We start from the raw sequence: 24,687 nt of genomic DNA on the forward strand, positions 1-24,687 counted from the left end.
AGTTGATATGAATAAAAGTAAACATAACCACACATTAGGGAAATATAAACAATGACATACATCGGCTGCAAAATTGAGTACAAAAGAATTTGAGAAGGTTGCTCATTTTAAACGAAGTAACATAAAGCCAAAACAAATGTTAAAACAAGTACAATTAGAAAACCCCAAAAATGTAAGTGGAAGGAGACACATCGACAATGCATTGCAAAAAATCAAAAGAAAACAAATGGGTGATTTATCTCCTATGCAATATTTTTTTAAGTTATTGAAGGACTATGGGTATTATCAATGGCATAGAAAAGAGGATGGAACTAATGCTGTTGAGGATGTCTTATTTGCACATCCCAAAGCAGTTGATCTGCTTTGATTGTTCCCTCATGTAATTCTAATAGATGTAACGTATCGAACAAACATGTATGATGTGCCCTTGTTAGAGGTGATTGGAGTATCTTCAACGAGACAAAATTTTCATGTTGCATTTGGTTTCATGAGAAATGAAAAAACTACAAGTTTCTTATGGGCGATGCAAAGGGTGAAAGAATTATTTGGCTCTGAGAATAACCCTGGAGTAGTTGTCACGGATAGAGAGTGGGCACTTATGAATGCTGTCGAACATGTATTTCCATCTTTTGCACATTTACTCTGCAAGAGGCATATCGCTAAAGACGTGGAGAGATATGTAACAGATGTAACGGGTAATAAAATATATGCAAAACCTTTTTCAATTAGGTGGAAAAAAATAGTCGATTCTTTAACAGAGGAAGAATACAATGTGGTTGTTGCTGAAATGGTATATGCATGGAGTCCTAATTTATCGACAGTAGTTGATTATGTTCACAAAATATGGGTAGATCCTTATAAAGAGAGATTCGTATCCGCTTGGACCAAAAAAATTCTTCATTTTGGGGCTCGTACGACAAATAGGTAAATTTTATGATACAATTATAGTTTATGATTATTATAATACTGCAGATTTATATTTTACGATATAATTGTCATAATATATTTTTGTAGGGTGGAGAGTGCACACTCTCAATTGAAGAATTGGTTAGGAACGGCTATTGGAGCTTTTCATGTGATATTTCCAAGAATTCATGATTTAGTAGAGATGCAGCTTAATAAAATCAAAGCTGAAATGGAAAAATCTCGTACAAAAAGTCTGCACATCACTAGATATCAGTTATTTAGTCGTCTTAAGTGTAAGGTATCTCATCATGCTATCTCGTTATTAAAAAAACGAATACAATGACAGATGCAAGAAAATAGGTACAAATGCCGAGCCTTGTGGATGTGAAATGAGGAACAATTATGGTTTACCGTGTGCCCATGAAATGTGTGAATTAATGAATACGTATACTCCAATTGATTTATTAGATGTCCATATATTCTGGAAGACTATGGACATGGAGGGACTAAATTTTCAAAGAGGGTTTAAGACAAACATCTTCACAACGAATAGACGAATTAGTAGTAATGATGAAACAATACCCTCCTGATCAACAATAATTTTTTGCAAATGCAATATATAATATACTGTTTCCTGAATCTACCGATTTGAAGCAGCCAATACATCATCCCCACAAAGGGCGTCTAAAAAATAATCCAACAAAGAGGGATAAATCTGGTTGGGAGCATTCCGAGAAGAATGCTGCTAAATGTGAACTTAACAACTTTTTATTATTTGTGTCAAATATATTTTTCTTTAATTTTAATATATATACTTATATGCAGGATCGAAGAAAAAACAGAATTCGAATAAAGATCCTAAACAAGATGCTGCAAAAAAATCAAAACGTACATTTTTTAATTGTATATACTCGTATTTGATTAATTATGTAGTGCATTATTTAGTAATCTATAATTTATAATATATATAGAGCCGAAGAAGAAAAAGAATGCAAAAGAAAGTCATACTGAACATGTACCAACTTCCTAAAATAAATCAAAAGGTACATTTTAATTGTATATATTTGTATAATTATTTATGCATTATGTAGTTATCTTAAAAATAATTATAATTTATAATATAAATAGAGCCGAAAAAGAAAAAGAGCGCACAAGAAAGTCATACTGAACATGTACCAACCTCCCAAAATAAATCAAAAGGTACTGGTTGTTGTTTTACTGTTATTAATAATAGTACGTGTTGTTAAAAAATTAAAAATTCTAACTTAATATGTTATATGAAGAGCAAAAGAAAACAACAAAGTCAATTAGATATTCATTTCCATGGCCTTACCAATTACCTAAATTCATATTGACTTATGTTGAAGGACACATAAATGTGCGTGGTGATGGAAACTGTGGTTTTCGAGTAATTGCCACTTTTGAGTATGGTGACGAGAACAAATGGCTTGATGTGCGGCGTGATTTACAAGATGAGTTAACCAAACATGTGGAGTTGTATAGAGATAGAGAAGCATTGGGAAGTATACAAGAGTATAATAGAATGCTTAATGTGGTAAAGTGTGATAAGTCTCCAACTCCGTTTCAAAATTGGTATGATACATTAGGTTTGAGTATGGTAGTCGCTACTAAATACCAAAGAATTGTGACTAGTTGGTGTAAAAATCAATCTGTTACATTCTTACCATTGGAGACTCGACTGGTTGATCAACCGCCATCTATATACATCAATTTAGCTTATGTATGGAGTAATCATTATATTTCTCTCCACATGCCACCAAATATTCCTTTACCACCTATTTTTTCCTCTAACATCCATAATGGCAGCTCTGATGTGCAACGATGGGCTTCAACTATATTCAAGGATTAACTTGATTTATATCGTCAATTAAATGGTGATAAATAGACAATTTTATGGTTTTTATTACAAATTTATGGAGGAAATTTGGTTATTGTTATCAAATATATCAAGGATCTTACTTTTGTTCTTGTTATTATTTTTTTTATCCCACCTCCTTTTATTTGCTTCATATTTAGATTAAGTGTTTATAAATCAATCAAAATGATTATAACAAGTGTCAATTTTGGATATTAAACTTTGCATCTAATTTAAAATACATATGTGAAACAATATGATTATAACAAGTGTTACTTTGAATCTAGAAAAAAAATTATTCCTATAAAACAAATGTTATCCCCTACGACTACCCCTCCTTGAACTACCACCTACACCTCTTCTTTGATGATCATCTTGTAGTATTGGCATCCAATCTTCTAAATGACGGGCTAAATCATCAAGGCATTGCCAAAATGTCATATCATCAGTCCAGTGTCGAACGTCTGGGTGGAGTGGGTAAGCTCTTGCACCTAAGTATTGCAGACGCTGCAATTACAAATAAATGTTATCCTACGATAGTAAAGTCATAATAAAAATAATAAAATTAAATAAAATAAAACTTACTGCAACTTCGGACATATCCCATGGTTCTATTGACATTGATGTTAATGAGACATCTCTATGAATTCGAATATGAGTGCGAGCTTGGTAATAGTCAAGATATCCTTCCACCATTTCAGTAGAAAAATTTGCTCTGTAAGAACCTGCTTCACCTACTCTAAAACAATGATTCATCCAAGAATCCCATGCACGAAGGTTCTCATCGTGTTTGCATTTATATTTGTTGTTCTCTGGTCCTCTGTAACTAGATTTGGGATGCAATAAACATATGGGTATAATTTGCACATATCCAAATTGTCTCAATACACGATCAGGCATATATGGCTCTATAATATCCCTATAATGAATTACACCAGAATACAATGTGATCGGAAACGTCTGACGAGGATTTCTATCAAATGGAGTCCACACCACCTAAATTTTGAAAATAACAATATGAGAAACAAATGGTGAAGGATATAGTAATATATTTTCAATAGCACAAATATATATAAACTGCTAATCTCATCAACTTTCATATCATCTAGTATGCGTCTATAAGACACCAAAGAATCAATACCAACACTATGAACATGTGGAGGAATCCATTGTTGTGCATGCGGTAATCTTAAATCTCATTCCTTGTTCTTTTGGGGTCGAAATGTCGGAAAATAAGCATATATCCAAGCCTAACAAAAAATAATAATAATATTTTATTAACATTACCAATTTTGGTATTAAAATGTAAGGAAATTTTTTATTTAATAGTACCTGAAGGAGCATTAAACATCCAGTAATTTGAGCATTGTCAAATCTGAAAGCTACCCCTAATTGACGATACATATATGTCAAACAAGCAGCACCCCATGCATAATCTTTAACCTTTTCCAAATCAACCAAGTATGGTAGAAGATAAGGACTAACACTAGTAGATGACCTGTCTACAAAAATAGTACACCCTAACAACCACAACAAGTATCCAATAGCTTCTGATGACGAATGCAAATTATTTGATGAACAACAACCTTGTATAAAGTTTAACCGCACGCTCCCCCTACGATATTCATTATCCACCTCAGATGTTGATACATTAAGAGTTGTTTTTAAATGCTCTTTTAATTGGGAAACTACGGATTTACCAAAAACTGCTTGTCCGGTGATAGGAATGCTTAAAATGTATGCAACATCATGTAGCGTTATTGTTAGCTCTCCGAAAGGTAGGTGAAATGAATTTGTTTCTGGATGCCACCTCTCCACAAAAGCGAATATTAACAGCATATTCAAATTAGAATACATACAATCAGCTAGGGGAAAAAGCTCACTAGGTATAATTAATGACTTCACCTCCTTATTACGAGGTTTCCACTTTTGTAAGCGCTCACTTTGTTTGTGACCCTTCAATACGTTTCGTTCCTATTCAAGTCACAAATATAATGCATATACAAATATCAAGTAAGAATTCAATATAAAATATGTATTTATCTCTTACAAATTAAATTGTTGAAATGTAGATTGTAAAACAGATTAAATAAATACTACAAATTAAAAAATAAACTAACTACTTAGACTTACCCGACCATGCCAAATATAATATGCAATGTGACCAAGAAAACTCTTTAGCAATTCGGGATTTGTTGGGCCACCATCAATTGAATCTTGCAACTAACTATAGTCTTCAAGACAAACCTGTTTATCTCCCACAAATTGCCTATGCACCTCAAAGTTACCTTGATAACTATTCATTCTTGAACCAAATTGTTGTTTTGACAATGGCTCCTCCTCCCCATCCTCCTCCTTGTCCTCCTCCTCCTCCTCTTCCTCCACATCCACATCCACATCCTCATGCTCCTTCTCCTCCTCCTCCTCCTCCTCCTCATCATCATCATCCGAATTGTCATCATCATCATTGGTTTGACTAGCATGAGCGGATTGTTGAATTACTATTTCAAAGGAATCCAAATATTCTTGCTCCCCTTTATCTTGTGCAATGTATTCAGGTCTAAATTTAGGATTTTGTGTACCGTTTGAGAGAAGTTCGTTGGTCTTAACACGCTTAGCCCTATTGGATACCGTAGGACGTAATCGTGGAATAGGAATATCCTCATTGATATTAGAACTCTCTTTTAACCTCTTACTTTTTAAATCTCCACCTTTACAACCCTGTGACATCTACAAAATAAAATTATAATAATAAAAAAAATTATAATAATTTGTAGTAATTGAGTAATTATGCAAAAAATAAAAATAATACATTATTTTTCATCTAACTTGATTCTCATTTCAACTACTTTGAGTATTAACCAATACAAGCATAATACTCATAAAAAAGTGATCAATCGATTGAAAACTATGATGATTTGCATGCAAATTAAACTAGTAAAAAACTAATTTATAGTAGTAAGATAGTTAAACCACCACCACCAAGCTAAGAGGTAGTAAGACCACTCTAAGCTATAGCAAAGCTTGCTAGGTTGGTAAGAAGATAAAAGATCACATTGTATATATGATAGTGTGGTAGATAAATTAGCAATACAGTGATATAATGTGAATATATGTGATAAATTATAGCATATCTCCCAACTACTACTTAAAGCGTGACAACTTTTCAATTTATATAACCTTGTCACTATATATGTTACATCTCAAATACACCACAACTATACATAAACGTTTCTCAATTTTTTGCTTATTGCTAATATAGTACAAACAACAGAGTGTACACATCAGAGCTATGAGCAGAATTTAAAGAAAGTAAACCTTGCCTTTAACGTTCCAGAATTTAAGTAAAAAATCACAAAATGGTTACAATTTTCCAAGAAAATGGCATATAATTACCACAATTACAATCAGAAAGTCTCAATTTTCACCGCTTATAGAATTAATCCCAATCCCATCATTCCCATTAAAGATAGGATTAATCAAACATCATATCCTAGAAATTGAGCATAATAATGGAGTCCCTAACCCCAAAATTGAATTCAAAACCGACCAAATTAGACCACAATAAGTCATTAATTAGCCCCTAAATCCAACCCATAAACAACATTCATATAATCATAAAAAAAATCCAAAAAAAAAGAAATCAAACAATAAATTGCTCAACATTCATATGATATGATTGATGGGTTGTTGTTAATGCGTTGCTCTGACCCAAAACATTCAAATCCAAGGAAATTGAGTTTGTGAAAAACGAAATCAAATGGAGCAACTATTTATAGAACAATTAAACCATTTCAAGAGAAAAATTACAACAATTCAAGAAAAAATTAAATAAAAAACAAACCTTAGACTGGATGGTTGTTGAATGGTGAACGACTTCTTCGTCTCTAGGGCTTAAAATTGAAGGATTTTGAGGGATTAGGGATTCAAGAGGTAGAAATGGTGAATGAAATGAATTGGAAAAAATAACGTCAAAATGGAAGTCAATTTTTTTATTTTTGAAAAAGGGTATTTTAGACTTTTTTATGATTTAATATCATAAAATTATTTCTGCATTTAGGTTATTTTGTACTGTATTTAGTAGTTATGTATTACAGTTAAAGTCGTTATTTATAAAAGATTTTCTAGAAGGAAATTTTTTAAAAAAAAAATTATTGTTAAAAATCTTATGTTGATAATCTATATGATATTTTCCTAAAGATGTAATTGTTTTCTATTCTTTCTATATTTAAAGATTTAGACAATAATTAATTTATTACAATTCAGGTCGTTATTTATATTTAATTTTTTTTTACCTCTTTAAACTTTACTTATAAAAGATTTTCTAAAAGGAAATAAAAAAAGAAAAAAAAAATTATTGAAGGACACTCCAGGGTAAAAATTATTTAAGTCAACCTTTTATATTTATTGATCGATGATTATTGATTAATGATTATTGATGATATAAAGACCCGCCCATTTATTTATGAGACGGATCTAACCCAATAATTATAACTATGGCGGGTCATGGGTTTTAAAGGCCCTCCGTTCCAATTTCCTACCTCTCTCAGACTCTCAGTTATTAGTTGAAGCGCACTCAACGTTCTCCATTGAAGCGTTCTCCGTTGTTGTATCCCCCATTGAAGCAGCTTCTAAGGTAAGTTGGTTGTCTGTTGTTGTCATCATCATATCAATTTCACAATCTAGGGTTTATATTAATTTAATTATCAGTGCTTTAAGTTTAGGGTTCGTAAATTCTTAGATTATCAAACATCAATCCAAAAGATAAAAAAATTATGAGATTATTGAATCAAATATCCCTAAAATTATGTATTTTTCGAGATAATTCAATATGAAATCAAGTCTCTTTACCCTGCCTCAGGGACGGGCCTTTACATTAGCAACCAAATTAGACCTCTGAAATTAGACCTCTGAGCTTACTTTGGTTTTTTGTCCGCAGAAAAATCATGCCTACTGTCGGTGTTGTTAGAGACCGCCTTTTCGCAGCTCTTCGCCAATTCTATGGTCACCTTTTCTCCTTACTCTCAAATTGGTAAATGTAAATTATTTTGCCACTATTTCAACTTTTGATTTTTGATTTTTTTTTTGTTTAATGTAAATTTCAGAAGATAAAGATTTTGAAGATCTGTGCTTTAGGTTTGGCATAGAGCTTGATGATATAGTAAGTTATAATTTCATTGTATAATTGTTGAGTTTTGTTTTTTTTTTTTGGGTGATTTTTATTTATTGTATAAAATTGATTGATGAATTAGACAACGGAGAAAGCAATTATCCGGAAAGAAAAACATATTGTAGACGAAGGGCCAACCGAGGATGAAGAAATCATCTACAAAATTGATGTGCCTGCTAATAGGTTTGCTAATCAAGTTGCTTAATTGACATTCAGCTTTACTAATTTATCTCTATATTATTAGAATTTTTTTTTGCCAGAAATTATGGGTCATTTGAACATACAATATATTATTTTGTAGGTATGATTTGCTTTGCCTTGAGGGTCTTGCGCAGGCCCTTCTGGTTTTCGAAGAGCGTGAAGAAATTCCAAGATACACGCTCGCTGATGTTACTCGTGAATCGATGTTGAAAATGCATGTAAAATCAAGTTTTCCGAAAAAGGATGTGCCCACAGAACCCGAGGTATTAGTTGATGAAGCTATATGTTTTATTTACCGGTCTAATTGACATTAGTATATCTGTATGATGTATTTTATTTAATTTGTTTTCATTTGCAGTTATCAATCCGGCCGTTTGTTGTTTGTGCTGTTCTAAGAGGTATTACCTTCGACGAAACAAGATACAACAGCTTCATTGATCTTCAAGACAGGCTACATCAGAACATATGCCGGTATGTAAAGTGTCCTTGATATTTGTTTGCTACAAGTTACATTTTGCGCATTGCCAGAGATCTTATATGTTGAAACTAAGTATGGGTATATTTTAAAGTGGAAGTATCAGGATGAAGATGACTTTGAACTATTAAATTCAGAAGTCTAGCATATATCTATTTGGAAATGCTAATGGTTTTGATAGGCGTTTATTGTGAGGCAGCTTGTTGATTTTTGTAGAACGATTATTTTAAGAACCTAGAAAGAACATTGAAATGCCTGACATTTTGACTTGCTGTGTTAATAGATGTGTTTTTATTAATATATAGTGGATAACTGTGATAGTGCAATATGTTAGTAATGTTGAATAATGTTCTCTTATTGAAAAACATGGAGGGCTCATATCTATATTCTTTTGACAGTCGAAGAACCTTGGTGGCTATTGGGACTCATGACTTGGATACTATTCAAGGTCCTTTCTCCTATGAGGTATAAAATAGTTTTGACTCAACTAACCTCCTAATGCGTTAGGTGCAACTTTGTTTAAATATTTTATCATCTAATTTGTTGTTAAATTGTGTTCTTTGAGTTTGCTTATATATTTATGCCTTAACGTAACAAGTCCTGACAATAACATTATCCCATTATCATGATTTCAATATTATTTTTGTTTAAAGTTTATAGCTCAAAGGGTCTTTCCTTGGATTATATCACCACCTAGCTGCAAGGTTTTTGGTGATCTTAGGTAGTTCTTTTGGTAATTCAACAGTAAATTTTTGAGTAAAAGTATAAGTTGGGTTCTAGAAGGTGGTAGGAGACATGGTTGCTACTAATTATTCGTATTATACCCTCCAAGACTTGAATTTTATCCAAAACTAGCTAGCATGATTTTGACAAGAATTGAAAGACTCAATTTGAAATTTAAATGACTTATTATTTTATTTTTCCAACATAAACTACTTCCTTAATTTCAATTTAGTTGCTCCATAGTCTTTCTTTAACATTTCAAGGCCAAATTTATCACTGCTTTATCGAAGAAAAAAGCATTGTGTTGAGTTTGTTGAAAATTTTTAGGCCCTATTAAGTTTGTTTAAGTTTAATTATAATTATTATATTCTCTTTGATTTTTTTTGTTCTACTCACTTTCCATTTTAAGTTGTTGTTGTTGTTTTTTTTTTTTTTTTTTTTTTTTTTTTTTTTTTTAAAATTTAAATTATTTATTTATGTTCTACTCATTTTGCTTTATTCTATTTTTGACATACCCCTTTTTACCATCTTACCTCTTTTCCTCTTACTTTATTCACCCCCCCTTTTCTTTTTATACATACAACCCATCTTTTTACATCCTCTCTTTTACTTTATCTCACACCCACTCACACTTTGTAAAACTTAATGGAAATACAAGTTATATAAGTATAGGAAAGATCTGCTGCATAAGGAAACTTAAAGGAGCCACAACATGGAAGAAGTTAATGTTTGTTAATTTTTAATTTCGTCACTTCTCTGCCCGCACAATTTAACTTACCTAGTTGTCTCTTATATTTCACATTGGAAGAAGTTGATAAAGGTTGTTCTGCTGCGCAAGGCGCGTCTCTTTGAAGTGAGGCACACAATTTAAAACAATTTACTAAAATTTGCTTATGTGGGCTTGAAGTGTGCCTCAAGCACCTCATGTGCACCTCTTAAAGCACTCTACCCTAATCTCCTAGCGCCTCAGCGCTTAAGGTGTGCCTGCATGCGATAGAAAAGAAGAATGTTTCTCTTACATAAAACTAATGTTAGATTAGAGAAGAGAAAAATAAACTTGGTAGTCCTAAGGTCCTCGAGTCGAGAAACCATTACCAAATAAGTTGGCTAGACTGATGTAGAATCCTGTAAAGTATACCAACTTACCAAGTTGCCTTAAACAAGGGGAAGGAAATCCATAATGTCTTGAATATATATTTTTATGTATCTCATCTTTTTTCTACCTTTTTAAAAGTATGACTAAACTCTTATAAATAGTGTAGAAACGATTATGCCCCTAAAAATATTTATTTACATATTTACCCCTTTTAAAAATATGGCTAAATTTTTTATCCCTATCTTTTAAAAAGTTTGAATTATTTCTTATAAATCGAGTTTGGACAATTTTTTTTTCTATTTTTTTTAAACTTATTTTCCCTTATTAATGTTTTTTTTATTTTTTTTTTTTTCTTTTTTTTTTTTTGTAGAACCCTTATTAATGTTAATTGCCTCATTTTTTTTAACTAAAGAGGATAGCGTACAAACATTTATACCCCTAAAAGTTTTTGTCTATTTTGTATATAATTTCCCTCATTAATCCTACCAAAAACTAAAGTTGTGTCATAAAGCTAATCGAAAGAGCTTTCGAACATGACTAGCTATGGTGCGTGCATCGCGCGCGTTAGCTACCCTAATTTATTTTAAAACTAGGTTAGAAAGTGTGTAGTTCGTTTTCTACCTTCCATATCCCATGCCAAGACGTGTCAATGGCTGGTTCAAATGAAGAGTCTAAGCATCAAAGGTGGTCCTTTTGGAGATAGTTGCTTCATTATGAGGGCTTATGGGCCACTTTTCTATTTAATATATCCTGATAAGTTCTCAAAGAATAGATTGGCGGTGTTGGGAAAGACTTAACTTTCATGGAATAAAGGTGCTGTTTGGTAGTAATGCATGTCTTAAATGTATAGTAAGTAGGTGTTGATAAGTCTCCATTGTTTTGGTTAAGCCGTTTCATAACGGACTTTCAATTTCAGTTTGGCATTTTTCAAAAACCCACAATCTCATCTGAATTAAACGTTCCAACCCCAATCACCCCACGTTGAATGTTAAATCCCTTGTTTCACTAAAAAGTTACTTGGTATTTAGTGCTACAGTGAAATATTCCACGTCTTCCCAAAAATAGCTAGCTTTAAGCCTCTAATAGTTTACACCTACTATATATTACTCAAAGAATTTGATTATCGTGCCATCCACAACACGTTCCGCGATCAACACATCATGTTTATTGTCATGACATTGTTGTGCGCCTCAAGAGGTGTGTTTTAAGCTGCCTCTTGGTGTGTCCGTGTGCCTTTGCTGTACTTCATCAAAATCACCTCGCCTAGACCACAAAAAGCACATGGCCCCTAATGCCTTGCCCCTCAGCGCCTTTTCCGACACTGGACACACGATTGTATCTTTTTATAATTTTTATTCATGTATTTACTCTTTGTATCTTTGAGTTGATAGGGTTAGAATGTCAATCTCATCAAATCTAGTGTCGTAGGCAGGGCTATCATAACATTCTTCATGGGGCTATCATAAAAATATGCAATATTGTTTTCCAAAAAAATAAAAAAAAGTTTATGATTTGAAAATAAAATGTACAAAATTTTTATGGCTATGTAAAGAACTTGTAACTAAATTTGAACTTCCAAATTTATTTCCAATGAAAAAAGCAAAATACTTCGTAATTCAAAGAGGCAAAAATAGCTTGTGCTGGGATTCAAATTCCTACCTTGTGCATGGCTTGCAAAACAAGTACCAACTGCACTAGATTGTTAATGCTAGATAATAATCATGCGAAATTCTATTTATTTCATTTTTTAATACTAGGATCTTTCTTAGTTTTTGACCTCTTTATTTTGGGGACCTGTTTAATAGCGCTCTTGGCACACCCTATTCTACGGCCCTGGTCATAGGAGTGACATGGGTTCTCATCTCTTGCAAGGTGAGTGTCTATGTTACAAAGGCTTTCCTGGATGAGCAAATTCCAAATGTGATTGGGCATGTCTCTATTTTTGTCCTCTTTTTTCTGGCTTCTACTTAGAGGACTCCTAGTCTGCTTTTGCTAACATTCCTAATCATATGAAGAAATAGTTGGCTGTATTACCTTACAAGTATTGGACTTTGATATGTAAGGTTGTGTATTGGTTTATGATGATGCATCTTGTTGGCACTTGCCTTTGATGTTTCTAGATTATAATCTGTGCAAATGAGGTATTTGGACTTGTGTATAACCTTTTTACTGTAATAAGTAGTTAAATGTCAAAGTGCTTGGTGTGGAAGCTCTTTCCATGCTTTATGGCTCTTAGCCACCCCCTTTTCCCTTACCCTCACCTTGTCAATAAAGGGACACTAGGAGGGAATAAGTGCACAGTGCTTTCAAACTCTCATTTTAAATGTCTGTCAGACTAACGTGTTGTTTAAGTGGCTTTTGTTGCTTTTCTTTCAATTTAGTTCTATTTGACTTTGATTTTTTGTATGTTTATACTTTCCTCATTTCTTTCTTTTATGACTTAAAAAACATCAATTACATCATATGGAGGAATATTTTGAGATTAAGCATGCATTGTTTGAATATTATAGATAAATACATAAAGATTTAATAACTAGCTAGGTGAGGCAAGAAGCTAATTTTTATAAAATGTTTTATCAAGGGAAGGTTGCAGCTTTGTACAAGAACTATCTGTTTTTTCAAGTACTTATATTTTTTTGTCTTCCTTTAATCTTGTCACAGGCTGCTCTGCCATCAGAAATAAATTTTGTGCCTTTGAAGCAGGTACTGGTTTAATCTACTAGTACTAAATTTTCTGTTACCTCTATGCAAGTGTTCAAAATCTGAAAGTATCACTTATTTTGATCGCATATGAAACATTAGTTATGCTGAATGTGTATTGTACTATTATCGCTATATACGAGTTTGAAATAAGTTCTGTGTCTTCCAGATTATCTTGAAATTAATTTGATATGTTTTCTTCTAACAATTAAGTTTGTATATACTAGTAATTTACGTTCAGTGTCTTATATAGTCTTTCAAAAATTATATTTTCCCAAACATTTCCCCATTACTTTTTAGTACAGTTTTTACCCACCTTTGTAGAATTATATGTGGTAATGGAACATCATGCATAGGATATCCACACGGGACCTTTTCAATGTGTTTGGGAACCCTAAAATAAACTATGGAAGATATGTAGAAAGGAAGATCCTTCGTATTTACTTGAATGAGCAACACCTGAGGAAAAGTAATTTCTTGACCTAGGAATTTGAAAATAATAATTGAGGGGGCCTCTACAAAAGTTTCGAACCACAGTAAATGTCAATTTCTAATGATCTATTTTTTCAGTTTTGAATGTATGTTTGATTATCTATTTTTATGTATTGGTTCCGAGGTGCTGATAAGTTCATATCTGTTCGTCTTTTTCTTTTTTTAATCCATGTTACAGGTAAATGAATTCAGGGCTGATGAATTGATGGAGTTCTATAAGGTAATTATCCCTTGTTGCTTTGGTCGTAGCGGAGTAAAAAGCCTAATAATCACGAGTAGCTTTACTTTATAATTTTAGAGTAATTGTTTGCTGGAGCTTCTGCTGAATTTACTCATAAGCTTTTCAAAGAGTGTCTTTTATCTTTATTTATTCATTATTGTTTCTGACAGTCCGATTTGAAGCTGAAGAAATACCTGCATATTATAGAGAATTCTCCTGTGTTTCCGGTTATATATGACCATGACAGGTATAATCTGTGCAACCTTTTCTTCTTCAATTCCATATCTTTCTTTGTTGTAATATTGTACAGTAAAAAAAGATGAGGTGTTGTTAAAATGGGTGGGTCTTATTTAAAGATTATAATTTGCTGTGCTAAAAAAGTTGCCCTTCATGACTCAATATTTTTCGTAGTTTATAAACCGTAGAAATATTGTGTTACCCATTTCCCTGAGATAACTTTTTACATCAATGATTCTGAAATTAACAGTATGTGATCTGCAGAACTGTGTTGTCTTTACCCCCGATTATAAATGGGGCACACTCAGCTATTACTTTGAGGACGAAGAATGTTTTCATTGAATGTACAGCTACTGATTTAACAAAGGCTAAGATTGTTTTGAATACTATGGTATGCAAAAAAGATGATTGTCTTGGTTTCACAACTCATTGAGATTTGGCTGATAATGGTTCTTGTTGATTCAGGTTACTATGTTCTCGGGCTACTGTGAGAAGAAGTTTGAAGTTGAACCAGTTGAAGTTATATATTCTGATGGAGAGTCATATGTTTGTCCTGACCTCTCATGCTATGATATGGAAGTGTCTCTGTCTTACATCAATGACGCAATTGGAGTATCATTAGAAGCAGATCAGGTTATGTGCTCTGCCTTCTTATAAAAGATGATCTTGTTTTGTTTTTCCTCTCAAAGGTGCTGCCATGCAAGTTGTATTTGTTGCTTTGGTGTTTGAACATCTTGCTTTTTCATTGACCACGTCAATACCCAGAGAGATAATCATCTTTTGTCGTTTCTTTTAGATGTTTACACTTTAACCTTGCCAGTTGTAGTTGTCATTTTGGTGCTTGAACATCGTAGTTTTCTCGTCATATAATCAAATTGGTACAAAAAATTAGGGGTTTTAACCAATTCGTATATAAAAAAATATCCGGTGACCATTGCCCATAGTTGAAACCTATGTTGCATAGACTCGAATTTGGGTGTCGAGTCCGACACGTTGTCGGATCCTTCAACACTCTAGATTTAATGGAAAGGTGTAATTATTGTGGAGTTAAAGAGAGATTGTAAAAGGGGACGTTATAAATAGAATATTATAAGGTGGGTTTGTCTAAGAAAAAGGTGAATAAAGTAAGAAAAAGTATGGAAAGGTGTAATCATTGTGGAGTTAAAGAGGGAGATTGTAAAAGGGGATGTTATAAATAGAATTAATCAAAGTGAGTAGAGCATAAAAGAACGGGGCAAGTATTATACTACCTCCAGTATATATTATATGCAACTTTTGCCAAAAAATGGAAATTTCACATTAGATGCAACTTTCCTCTTTCCTTTTTTTGTAAATTTTTTTAATGAAATTACGGAAATGCCCTTGCTCAAGATATCATAAACACAATTAAACAACTAAATTAGAATAATAATTTAACTTAATTAACATAATTTTTCTCACCCAATTCAATTCACCCAAACAAAATCCCATCAACAATCAACCTAAACTCAAAAAAATCATTCAACTTCCATCCTTGTTCATCTTTCACAACTCCAGCAACCACCATCGTCAACGTCACCGGACACCACCACCTTCAAGATTCCCGACTCCGTCACCGGCCACCACCAACTTCCTCTCTCTGTCTCTCGCAGTATCTCTCTCTCTAGCGCCGTTCTCGCTCTCGCTCTTTCTTTCTCCTTCTCTTAATTAAATCTTTATATCTGATGGTTTAGGGGTTGGCTGTGCTTGTGTTGGGTGTTTTGGAAGGTTTCGAGTGCTTAAGGGGGTTTTCAGGGTGGTTTGACGGTGGTTCTGGGCTGGTTGTGGCTAGTTCGAGTGGAGGCGGTAGTTCTGGGCTAGTTCGAGTGGAGGCAGTGGTTCTGGGATAGTTCGGGTAGATCGGACTGGTTTTAGGTGGTTTTGGGGTGGTTTTGGGTGGTTCGAGTAGATCAGGCTGGTTCTGGGCTAGTTCAGGGGTGTGTGGTGGACTGGTGGTGTCGACGGGTTGGTTTTGCAGTGGTTCAGGGTGGGTTAGTTATAGTGAGTCAGGTGGTTTTGTGGTGGTTCAGGGTAAGTGGTAGTGCCGACGTCCGATGAGTTGGTTTTGTGGTGGTTCAGGATGAGTGAAGGTGGTGCCGATGAGAGGCTGCGGTTAGACGATGGTGGTAGCCTAGCTGTGGTGACTGTTGTTGTTGGTGGTGGTTAATTATCTCCATTCTCTCTCCTACCCTTAATTACATACTCTTTAATCCATTAAATCACTATTATGAAATTTTGTATTGGGTTTCCGTGAGAGCTCCAAAGTTGCATCTAATATGTTCCGGAGATAGTATAAAAACCCAAGGTTTTGCTAACCCAACAGGAGCAAAGGCTGCAAAGCCATTTAACTTTTCTTTATTTACGTATTTTCTATCGTATTAGCTGTCATTTACTTAACATAATTTTGTTCTCTAAACAAAAAAACTCCAGATAATTGTATCTCAACTAGGTTTGACAAGTGAAGGACAAGCACATCAATAAAGGGAGGAACAATTGAAGGCACTTTAAGCTGTGAAGTTGAATTTAAATCACTTGTTAAACACTTTCTTTTAGCCCTCCTTGATTTTGCATGACCCCCTCATTGAAATTGCGTTTTAATATTAACGCTTAGCTTGATTATTAAAAGTCTGTTATTTTTAACAATTTGGATGAACTTATTTATTTATTTATTTTTGATATAATGAATGCTGGTCTTTTGCAGTTTCTTGTTAAATATAATTTGAGCTCTTTTATGAATGGAGGCAGGATGCTTATTTCATTTATTTGTGTCCCACAGGTTACTCAGTTATTGAGAAAGATGCAATTGCATGCCAAGAAGTCTGATAATCAATGTAATATATGTGTTTCTGTTCCTCCTACCAGAAGCGATGTTCTTCATCCTTGTGATGTGATGGAGGTATTTAGCTAATTTTGGCTGATCAGTGTGCATTAGATTTGGGAAACAACAATAAAATTTCACTCTTTGTTTTTAGGATGTTGCTATTGCATTTGGATACAATGAAATCCCAAAAAGAAGGCCGGCATCGATAAAGCCACTTGCATTAAATGAACTAAGTGATATGATCAGATCTGAGGTAATTTTATGTGCATGTGCATATATTTATCTGTTGATATGCCCATGCTTGGTCGGCTTCTTGTTGTCATGTTCTGTATTTGTGCTTGTACTGGTTGAGGAGTGATGTTTCAATCTACAGCTTTTTGGGATAATGCTTGCTAAGGACATGAGTTTTATCAAGATAGGTATCCATGTAGGCCTATTTGCATTTTAATATTCTCGGACCACCCAGTGCATGGTATTCAAGTAAGAATATCAGAAACAATGTAGTAGCTTTGATCATGGTTGCAAACAGGAAATTGTCTGTAATTGTTTCTATGAAGGTTTCTATGAAGATTAATATTCATGCTAACATGGTAATTAGCAAACCATTTGGATGGGGTCGGATGGTGCTTAGCTTTTAACTGCAGTTTAAATGTGATAGGGGCATAGGGCAGTGAGATTTTAACTATTTGCATCAGAAAAAATATTGACATGGAACAGAGATTGATTTGTTAGTAAACCTCAAGCTTGAATTAAATAATAAAATTTTGGGTGAGCTTTTTTTCTTTTTTTTTTTTTTTTTTTTTTTTTTTTTTTTTTTTTTTTTTGAAAAAGCAATTTTGGGTGAGTTAATGCTTGCATCACTCTTGCTGTATGCATACCCAAAATTGCTCAAGGCTTCTTAAGCAATTCTAATTGTCTATGTATTCTTTTCTTTTTTTTTTTTGAATAAATTTATGCTTGCTCCTTCATGAACCCACAGCTGATTCTTATTATTTCATATACTTCCTTTTTTGTTTTGTTCCCCCAGATTGCAATGAATGGGTTCACTGAAGTTTTGACATGGATATTGTGCTCTTACAAAGAGAATTTTGCCATGTTGAATCGTAAGGATGACCGATCAACTGCAGTGATTATTGCGAATCCTCGTTCTTCTGATTTTGAGGTTAGTGCTTAAATCACATGAAATAAAGTAGTTGGATTTTCCCATTGTGGCATATTTATCTGTGTGAATTGACGTGTGGAATATGAATGGTACAAATAAAATCCAAGATTTTGTTCTCTAAGGAATAATTTGAAACACCAAGGGAATAAATTTTCTTAAAAATAATGTTTTCTACTTGTAGGGCTGTATATATTGGAGGTCATATTAGATTGTTGTTCTTGACGTACTAATATACTCTAAAGGGCTTCTGACTAGAATGATTATCAACAAGTAAGACACTTTATAAGAATACTACTACCTACATCCTAAATGTTCTTTACACTTTCTTCATAAGTCTGCTCCTTAATGGTCTTTAGACTTTTACTTTATTTCACTTTTGGCAAGGAGCTGTTTTCTATTTTGTACTCCTTTGTCCTTCAACTTACACACTTGCAATTTTCTAATATAAGTTTTAACTTATTTGTATTGTTGGCCAATTGATGGGCAATCATTTTCCCACTTGTTACCTCACCTTTACAATGTCAACTCTATAGTGCTTTAATTCTTGTGCTAATAGGTGACAAGAGCATTTAGAAATGGAGGTTGTACTTCAGTTTATGAGATATTCATTGCTCATTCACTGCTGACATAATGCCTTGGTTTTGTGTCAAGAACTCAAAATAATCCGTGTTTTTATTTGGAAAAAGGGGTAGGGGTTTCAAGTATTCCATTTAATAAGTTTCGGTGTTTCTAAGTTTCAAATACATGTATTGTGGCCTTCATTAGATTTTTCATGCATTGAAGTAATATTACTTGTGATAATTGGCTGATGTGCCTAGTATTAAAAGGCCAGCTTTCGTTGGCAAGATGCACCTTTTTATCCTATTTTATGGTATAAAAAATAATATTCCTTAGTACATTTTATGGTATAAAATTTTTCATACATGTAGTGTTTTCCTCCCCCCTTCCCCCTTAATACATGTTATGGTATAAAATTTCGGCATTCGAGCTTCAAAATTAGTAAAAATTGAAGGCAAAAAGAATTAAATTTTTGTAAACATTTAAAACCTCTATAAAATTACAACATCTACCACAAGCACCAACCCAAAAGAACCTGTTGTGGTTTAATAATACTCCGTACTTGCAAAAGAAAGTGCTAGTGGACTACTATGAGAAGAAGAAACAAAAAAAATGAAGGATTGTACCGTGGTTATCATGCGAAAGCTTATGTTCAGCTTCTCAGGGGTTCACAATAAATTCATAAAGAGAAACTAGAAAGAATTGGAGATAGAGTAACAGGAAGAAATGAGAAATGATTACAGAGAGAAGAAAATCAATCTTTAAAAACTTCACTGGCAATGGCTACTGCAGGATTTTTGTCCTCGTAACCATTTAGGAAGTCTGGTTGGCAACTTCTGTCATACCACTGACTTCAAGTGTTAGTTTTACCAAACATTGCAAATTATGGTCTTTCTCATATCTGGACTTTTTAATTTAGGGAGAACATTGTAGCTTGGGCAACGATTGCAATCAAATGAGGAAATTTGTGAAATCTGAGTCTTAACGCCTTGGTCACATCAATTCTTTTTATTTACAGTGAAAAAGTGTCATAGAGGTGTTCAATAATGGAGTTCATATACCATTTCATTTTATAAAAAAGAATAACATGGACTATATTGTTCAATTTTGATATCATGGCATTGATAAGACGCATAGTAGGAGTATTAGTGATTTAATATCTTATTTTAATCATATGTGATTTTGAACGACTCTGTATATTCGATTAAATGAGTTGTTCCTCACTTTAATCAGGTGTGAAGTTTCAACTCTCATTTAGGGCATATAGTGCTTTATGAAACACTATGGTGTCTTTCACTTTGTCTTTTCAATTTTGTTAATGTCCTCTTGTTGTGTTCCTGGCCTGTTTTATGATATGCATATTTATGTTTTCATCATGTGATTATATCCAGACCCAAATATATTTTATGTTATCTTATCATATTTGCAATTTCAGGTGGTGCGTAGTAGTCTTATGGCCGGTATACTGAAAACTGTTGGGCACAATAAAGATCACCGGAAGCCTATCAAGGTAATCTGTTGTGCTTATGTAACAAAGTCTGGTCATGCTTTTATTTAGTTATATAGTGTAGTTTGTACTTTTGGCTTTCCTTTGTTATCATTCTTCAATTTATGTTTTTAGATCTTTGAAGTTGGTGATATAGCAATCCTGGATGATTCAAAAGATGTTGGTTCCCGAAATTCTCGTCAACTTGCAGCACTTTATTGTGGTAATAGCTCCGGTTTTGAGGTGAGCTTCTGACTTGTCAATAGTTCAAATTGATTAGTGACGATGCAATTCTTGTGGGGTGCAATAATGGGTCATTGGCTGGCAATTTGGGCCAACAGGTCGGATTTGATTTAAATTTTGGGTTTATTTCTAGTTGGGCTGATTAACTATCGGAAAGTGTAAAACTTAATATTATTTAAAAAATGATATATGGATCAAAAGTATTATTTAAAAAATGATATATGGATCAAATCAGGTTCAATTTAGGTTGGGATGAGGTTCTCTTAGAAACTCCTGGACGGATTATTGGGTCAGACTGTCAGATCAAGAATTGCCAGCCTTGGGTCAAGATGTCATGTTTAGATTCGTGTAAAACTCTGAGTAGGTCTTTAGATTGTATGTGATAATCCGTTAGCATGTGCAATATAGAAACATATTATAGCTACTGAATTAATATGTTTAGAACTTATGCTTGAATGATAACTATACAAGGCTTGGAAAAAAAGATGAGTTTCACTAGGCTTGGAAGTAGAATTTAATATTGGCATAAGATAATTCCACCATGCCTTTATTTTTGAGCTATGGACCAACGAGAGGAGTTTCGCTAGGAGTTTAAGCAAGAAATATAAAAGTCGGTAGAAATTTGAAAGAACTTGGAAAAAAAAAAAAGAAGTGGGACTTGGGGTTCTGAATAAAAAAAGGCTATGTTTCATTTCGATACCATATAGAATTCCAGTACTAAATGTTATGTTCAAGATAACTTTTTTGGAAGCTATTCCTTTTTAGTGAAATATTGTTTTTTTACTTTCTAATAGCTAGCTTATGCCACAATTAAATTCCCCAATCTGCATGTAGTGTGGTACTTTAGTAATTGCCAGAAGGTGTCATACAGATTTTCCCTTATCATGCAGTAGACTGAAACAGGTATGAGACGTGTTGCTGCTCATGTTAGATAAACTTACCTTGTGTTGATGTGATTGCCTTTACCTCCATGCTTTGATTTTACAGACCCTTTGTGCCTAAATGCACCTCACTCCTTACAAGCCTACCAGGAATCCTGCTTGACTATCTAATTTTTTTGAGGCTTGAAAAGTTGATCCTTTAGCTGGAATACTAAACTCTGTTGCTTTAACGCCTTAATGCCTGCATTGGAGTTAATAGGTCTTTATTATCAGCAGATCTAATGCTCTCTTAATAATTGGGCCTCGCAGATTATACACTCCCTAGTTGACAGAGTTATGGAAATAGTTGGCACTCCTTTTGTCGCAGAAGGGGATAAATCTGGCTACTACATAAAGCGTGCAGATGTAAGATTTTGTGGCACTTCAATTTGAATTTTACCTTGTGTTAATATTTTATTTTTTATGTTTTGATTGTTTGTTTTTTTGTTGAAGAACCCTGAGTTTCTTCTAGGAAGACAAGCCAACATCATGTACAAAGGGAAGCACTTAGGCTCCTTTGGCATTGTGCATCCTGAGGTATGTTCATGTTATAAAGCTAATTGAGTTTTATGTTGTTTCAGTCTTTTCCTTAAGTTTTTGATTTTGTGTCATGGTTTCATATGTATTTTATGTAGCAACTTGGAGTAAAATTTAGGAGACATACCCCCTCTTTATTTTTTTATTTATATATTTTTTCCCAATAAGCTACTTTCTGCTTTTGAATGTTAAAATCTATTTAAAGTTCATAAGATCTTGCAAATGTGTTGGCTGCTATTTACCAACATGGTTAGGGATTGTAAGTAATGTGTATTGATTGTTGGTTTACATGCATGAATAAGCACACGATACAAGTGAAACTCTACATACTTTTCCATGGTTGGTTCTTATAGAGTTTGGTTTTTGTCACCCTAATTTTCAGCCAACAGAAATCATGTGCACCAGTTAGATAGACTCGTATTTCCTGTATTTAGTGTTCATTGATAATTGCGATCTACACTTTTATAATCCTTGTCCTAAACATGTGGTTTCAGGTTTTGAGCAACTTTGATATCTCAGATCCTTGTTCATATGTGGAGCTTAACATAGAGTGTTTCTTATAATGTTGCTAAATTGGTAGTTGGTAATTTCCTGCCAATTTGAATCGTCGATGGAAGCATCACTTAACCTTTGTATTCTTATATCAAGATATAATGTGATTTATTCAATTTTGTCAATTTTTAAAATTTCGTGATTCTTCTCTTTAGAATACAAGATATGTTTTTAAAAGCAGTAAATTATTTTTTATTTTTATTTTTTTTTTTTTAAGAAAAAGCAGTAAATTGTTTGACTTCGATTTTTATTTAATTTTTTCTCTTTCTTTCTTTGAATTTAAAGACTATATTGGTTATGAAAGTTTAATTATATATTGAAAATTTCCTCTGAAATTTCATAATTAAAGTTGAAACTATGTTGTGTTACTAAGAATTAGGGGTGTTTAGATCCCAGTACCCGGGTTTTGAAGTATCCGAAAAAGCAGGTAACTGGATTCACGGGTAGTTAATAAGTCGGCCCACGACTCGACTCGGTGGGTACCCAATTTTACCGGTTCGGGTCAGGGTACTTGACTTTTGGCTAGATATTTGTTGCAAGTAAAATCCCTAATCAAAGAACTAGTTTCACATAGTGCCAAGCACAACACAACTCCAATCATGAATCAAATTAATCGAACTATAAGATTACCTTTGAATAAAACTCACAATTAAACATCAAAATCACTTGAATTAACCAAAAAAATTGAAATTATGCAGAGTAAATTTGTGATAAAACTCACTTTAACAATCATGATTTTGTAAATTCCATTAATTTACAACTATAGGTTGCAAAATACATAATGAAAAAACTCCAAATCAGAGCTAGAAATTAGACAAAACCTAATATTATGAATTCAATTAATTGATTAATAGGACTAATCTCTTGTACATGATATTCTTCATTTGTCTTTCAAATCTGAACCAAAATAATACTTCGATGATGTTGCTAATTTGTACTTTTTTTAGTAGATCTTCCCATTTTGAACCTATAAGTGCAAAATGGTTTACCTTTGAGCTTTGACTACATGAAGCTCCACCATAGTACCCCTCAAATGACTATCATTATGATTTGGGACTTGGGGAATGAACATAGGAAAACTCATCATTATTAACAATCTTCCATTTGGCTCAAGTGAGCTAGAACTTGAGCAGGTAGAGGGAGAAGAGAGGTCATCTGGGAACTTGAGCAGCTAAAACATACACCATTCTATGTTAGTAATGACTAAGCAATGAAGATTCAAAAAACGCGGAGTAAATGTTACTCTATGCTTTATTGAGTCACGATGTGTTTTGAAAATCTAAATAGGTTTAAAAGTTCTATATGCTAGATATAGATAAACCAGGTTTATATATATAAAATTGTCTCTAAAAATGTCAAAGGATTCGAATTAAAAATGAATATTGCATGCGGAAGATCCAAAGGGATGGACTTTCAAATCATTAGATTATGAATCCATTGATATATGTAAACATTATTCTAATTTGAAATTTTGACAAAGTCATCGTTTAGAAAAATGATGATATGAACTCAAGGTCTAATACATATTGATGTAAGAAAACCTAAGGTTCAAAGGCTAGAGATGGACAATGAAACTTCATTTGTGATACGATCACTACTTTTGCTTAGTTGAAGCATAAGAGTACAATTTTGAAAAGTTCAAAAGGTCCAGTATGAAGTTCAAAATCAACTTGACAAGAAAATGATTATATTATAATATGATTGTAATTGTGAAAATTTGAGTCAAGACTTTTACTTGGCAATATATTCAAAGTATTGCGGTATGATCATAATAATGAAAATTTGAGCCAAGACCTTGATAAAAATCCAAGAGTTGTGAAATCGTTTTACAACAAAACTCCGAAAAACCTTGTGAAGTGTCTATGAAAAGAGCTATCAATCTATATGAGATATATTTTGATAATGGCTGAAAATTACCTATCTTCCAACCATTATTCAAGGGATATATTTTTAAGATAAACTACAAAACTAAACAAAACTATATACGTCAAATCAAAATGTAGCAAAGACTTCATATGTGATATGGATAAGAAAAGTTTTTATAAAGTCTTTCTACAAATTAAAGCAAGGAATAAAAGTTGTATTAAAACATTTGATACACGTTCGACTTCTATACAGAGCACAGGGTATTACTACACAAAACATATTTAGCACAAAATTTTTGTTGCTTAAGTACGTGCCCTTATTTAAAACATGTCATTTCCAAAGATTAAGTGAGAGTAGTGTAAATCTCGAAAGAGTTCGAGAAAAGCAACAAACAAACATGGTTCAAACCATGGTTGGTTCACCCTATG

The 24,687-nt window shown here is 33.1% G+C and overlaps 2 protein-coding genes across 2 annotated transcripts; both read left to right on the forward strand.

The window, feature by feature from the left end:
* The first annotated feature begins 412 nt into the window (after positions 1-412).
* On the forward strand, positions 413-2,776 carry LOC145570965 (uncharacterized). The gene is made up of 4 exons (XM_081630078.1): positions 413-924; positions 1,015-1,157; positions 1,732-1,794; positions 2,274-2,776. Exons 1-4 carry the CDS (start codon positions 413-415, stop codon positions 2,774-2,776), a joined length of 1,221 nt encoding a protein of 406 aa, XP_081486204.1.
* Positions 2,777-7,268: 4,492 nt separating this feature from the next.
* On the forward strand, positions 7,269-22,718 carry LOC145572124 (phenylalanine--tRNA ligase beta subunit, cytoplasmic-like). The gene is made up of 20 exons (XM_081631145.1): positions 7,269-7,418; positions 7,722-7,786; positions 7,888-7,943; positions 8,035-8,135; positions 8,254-8,416; positions 8,512-8,624; positions 9,027-9,093; positions 13,109-13,150; positions 13,818-13,859; positions 14,030-14,106; positions 14,361-14,487; positions 14,562-14,729; positions 16,891-17,010; positions 17,087-17,188; positions 17,963-18,097; positions 20,091-20,165; positions 20,277-20,384; positions 21,575-21,670; positions 21,758-21,841; positions 22,336-22,718. Exons 2-20 carry the CDS (start codon positions 7,729-7,731, stop codon positions 22,402-22,404), a joined length of 1,803 nt encoding a protein of 600 aa, XP_081487271.1. The 5' UTR covers positions 7,269-7,418; positions 7,722-7,728; the 3' UTR covers positions 22,405-22,718.
* Positions 22,719-24,687: the final 1,969 nt, after the last annotated feature.

Source organism: Chenopodium album, chromosome 12, assembly GCF_948465745.1.
Source record: "Chenopodium album chromosome 12, dcCheAlbu1.1, whole genome shotgun sequence".
NCBI lineage: Eukaryota > Viridiplantae > Streptophyta > Magnoliopsida > Caryophyllales > Amaranthaceae > Chenopodium > Chenopodium album.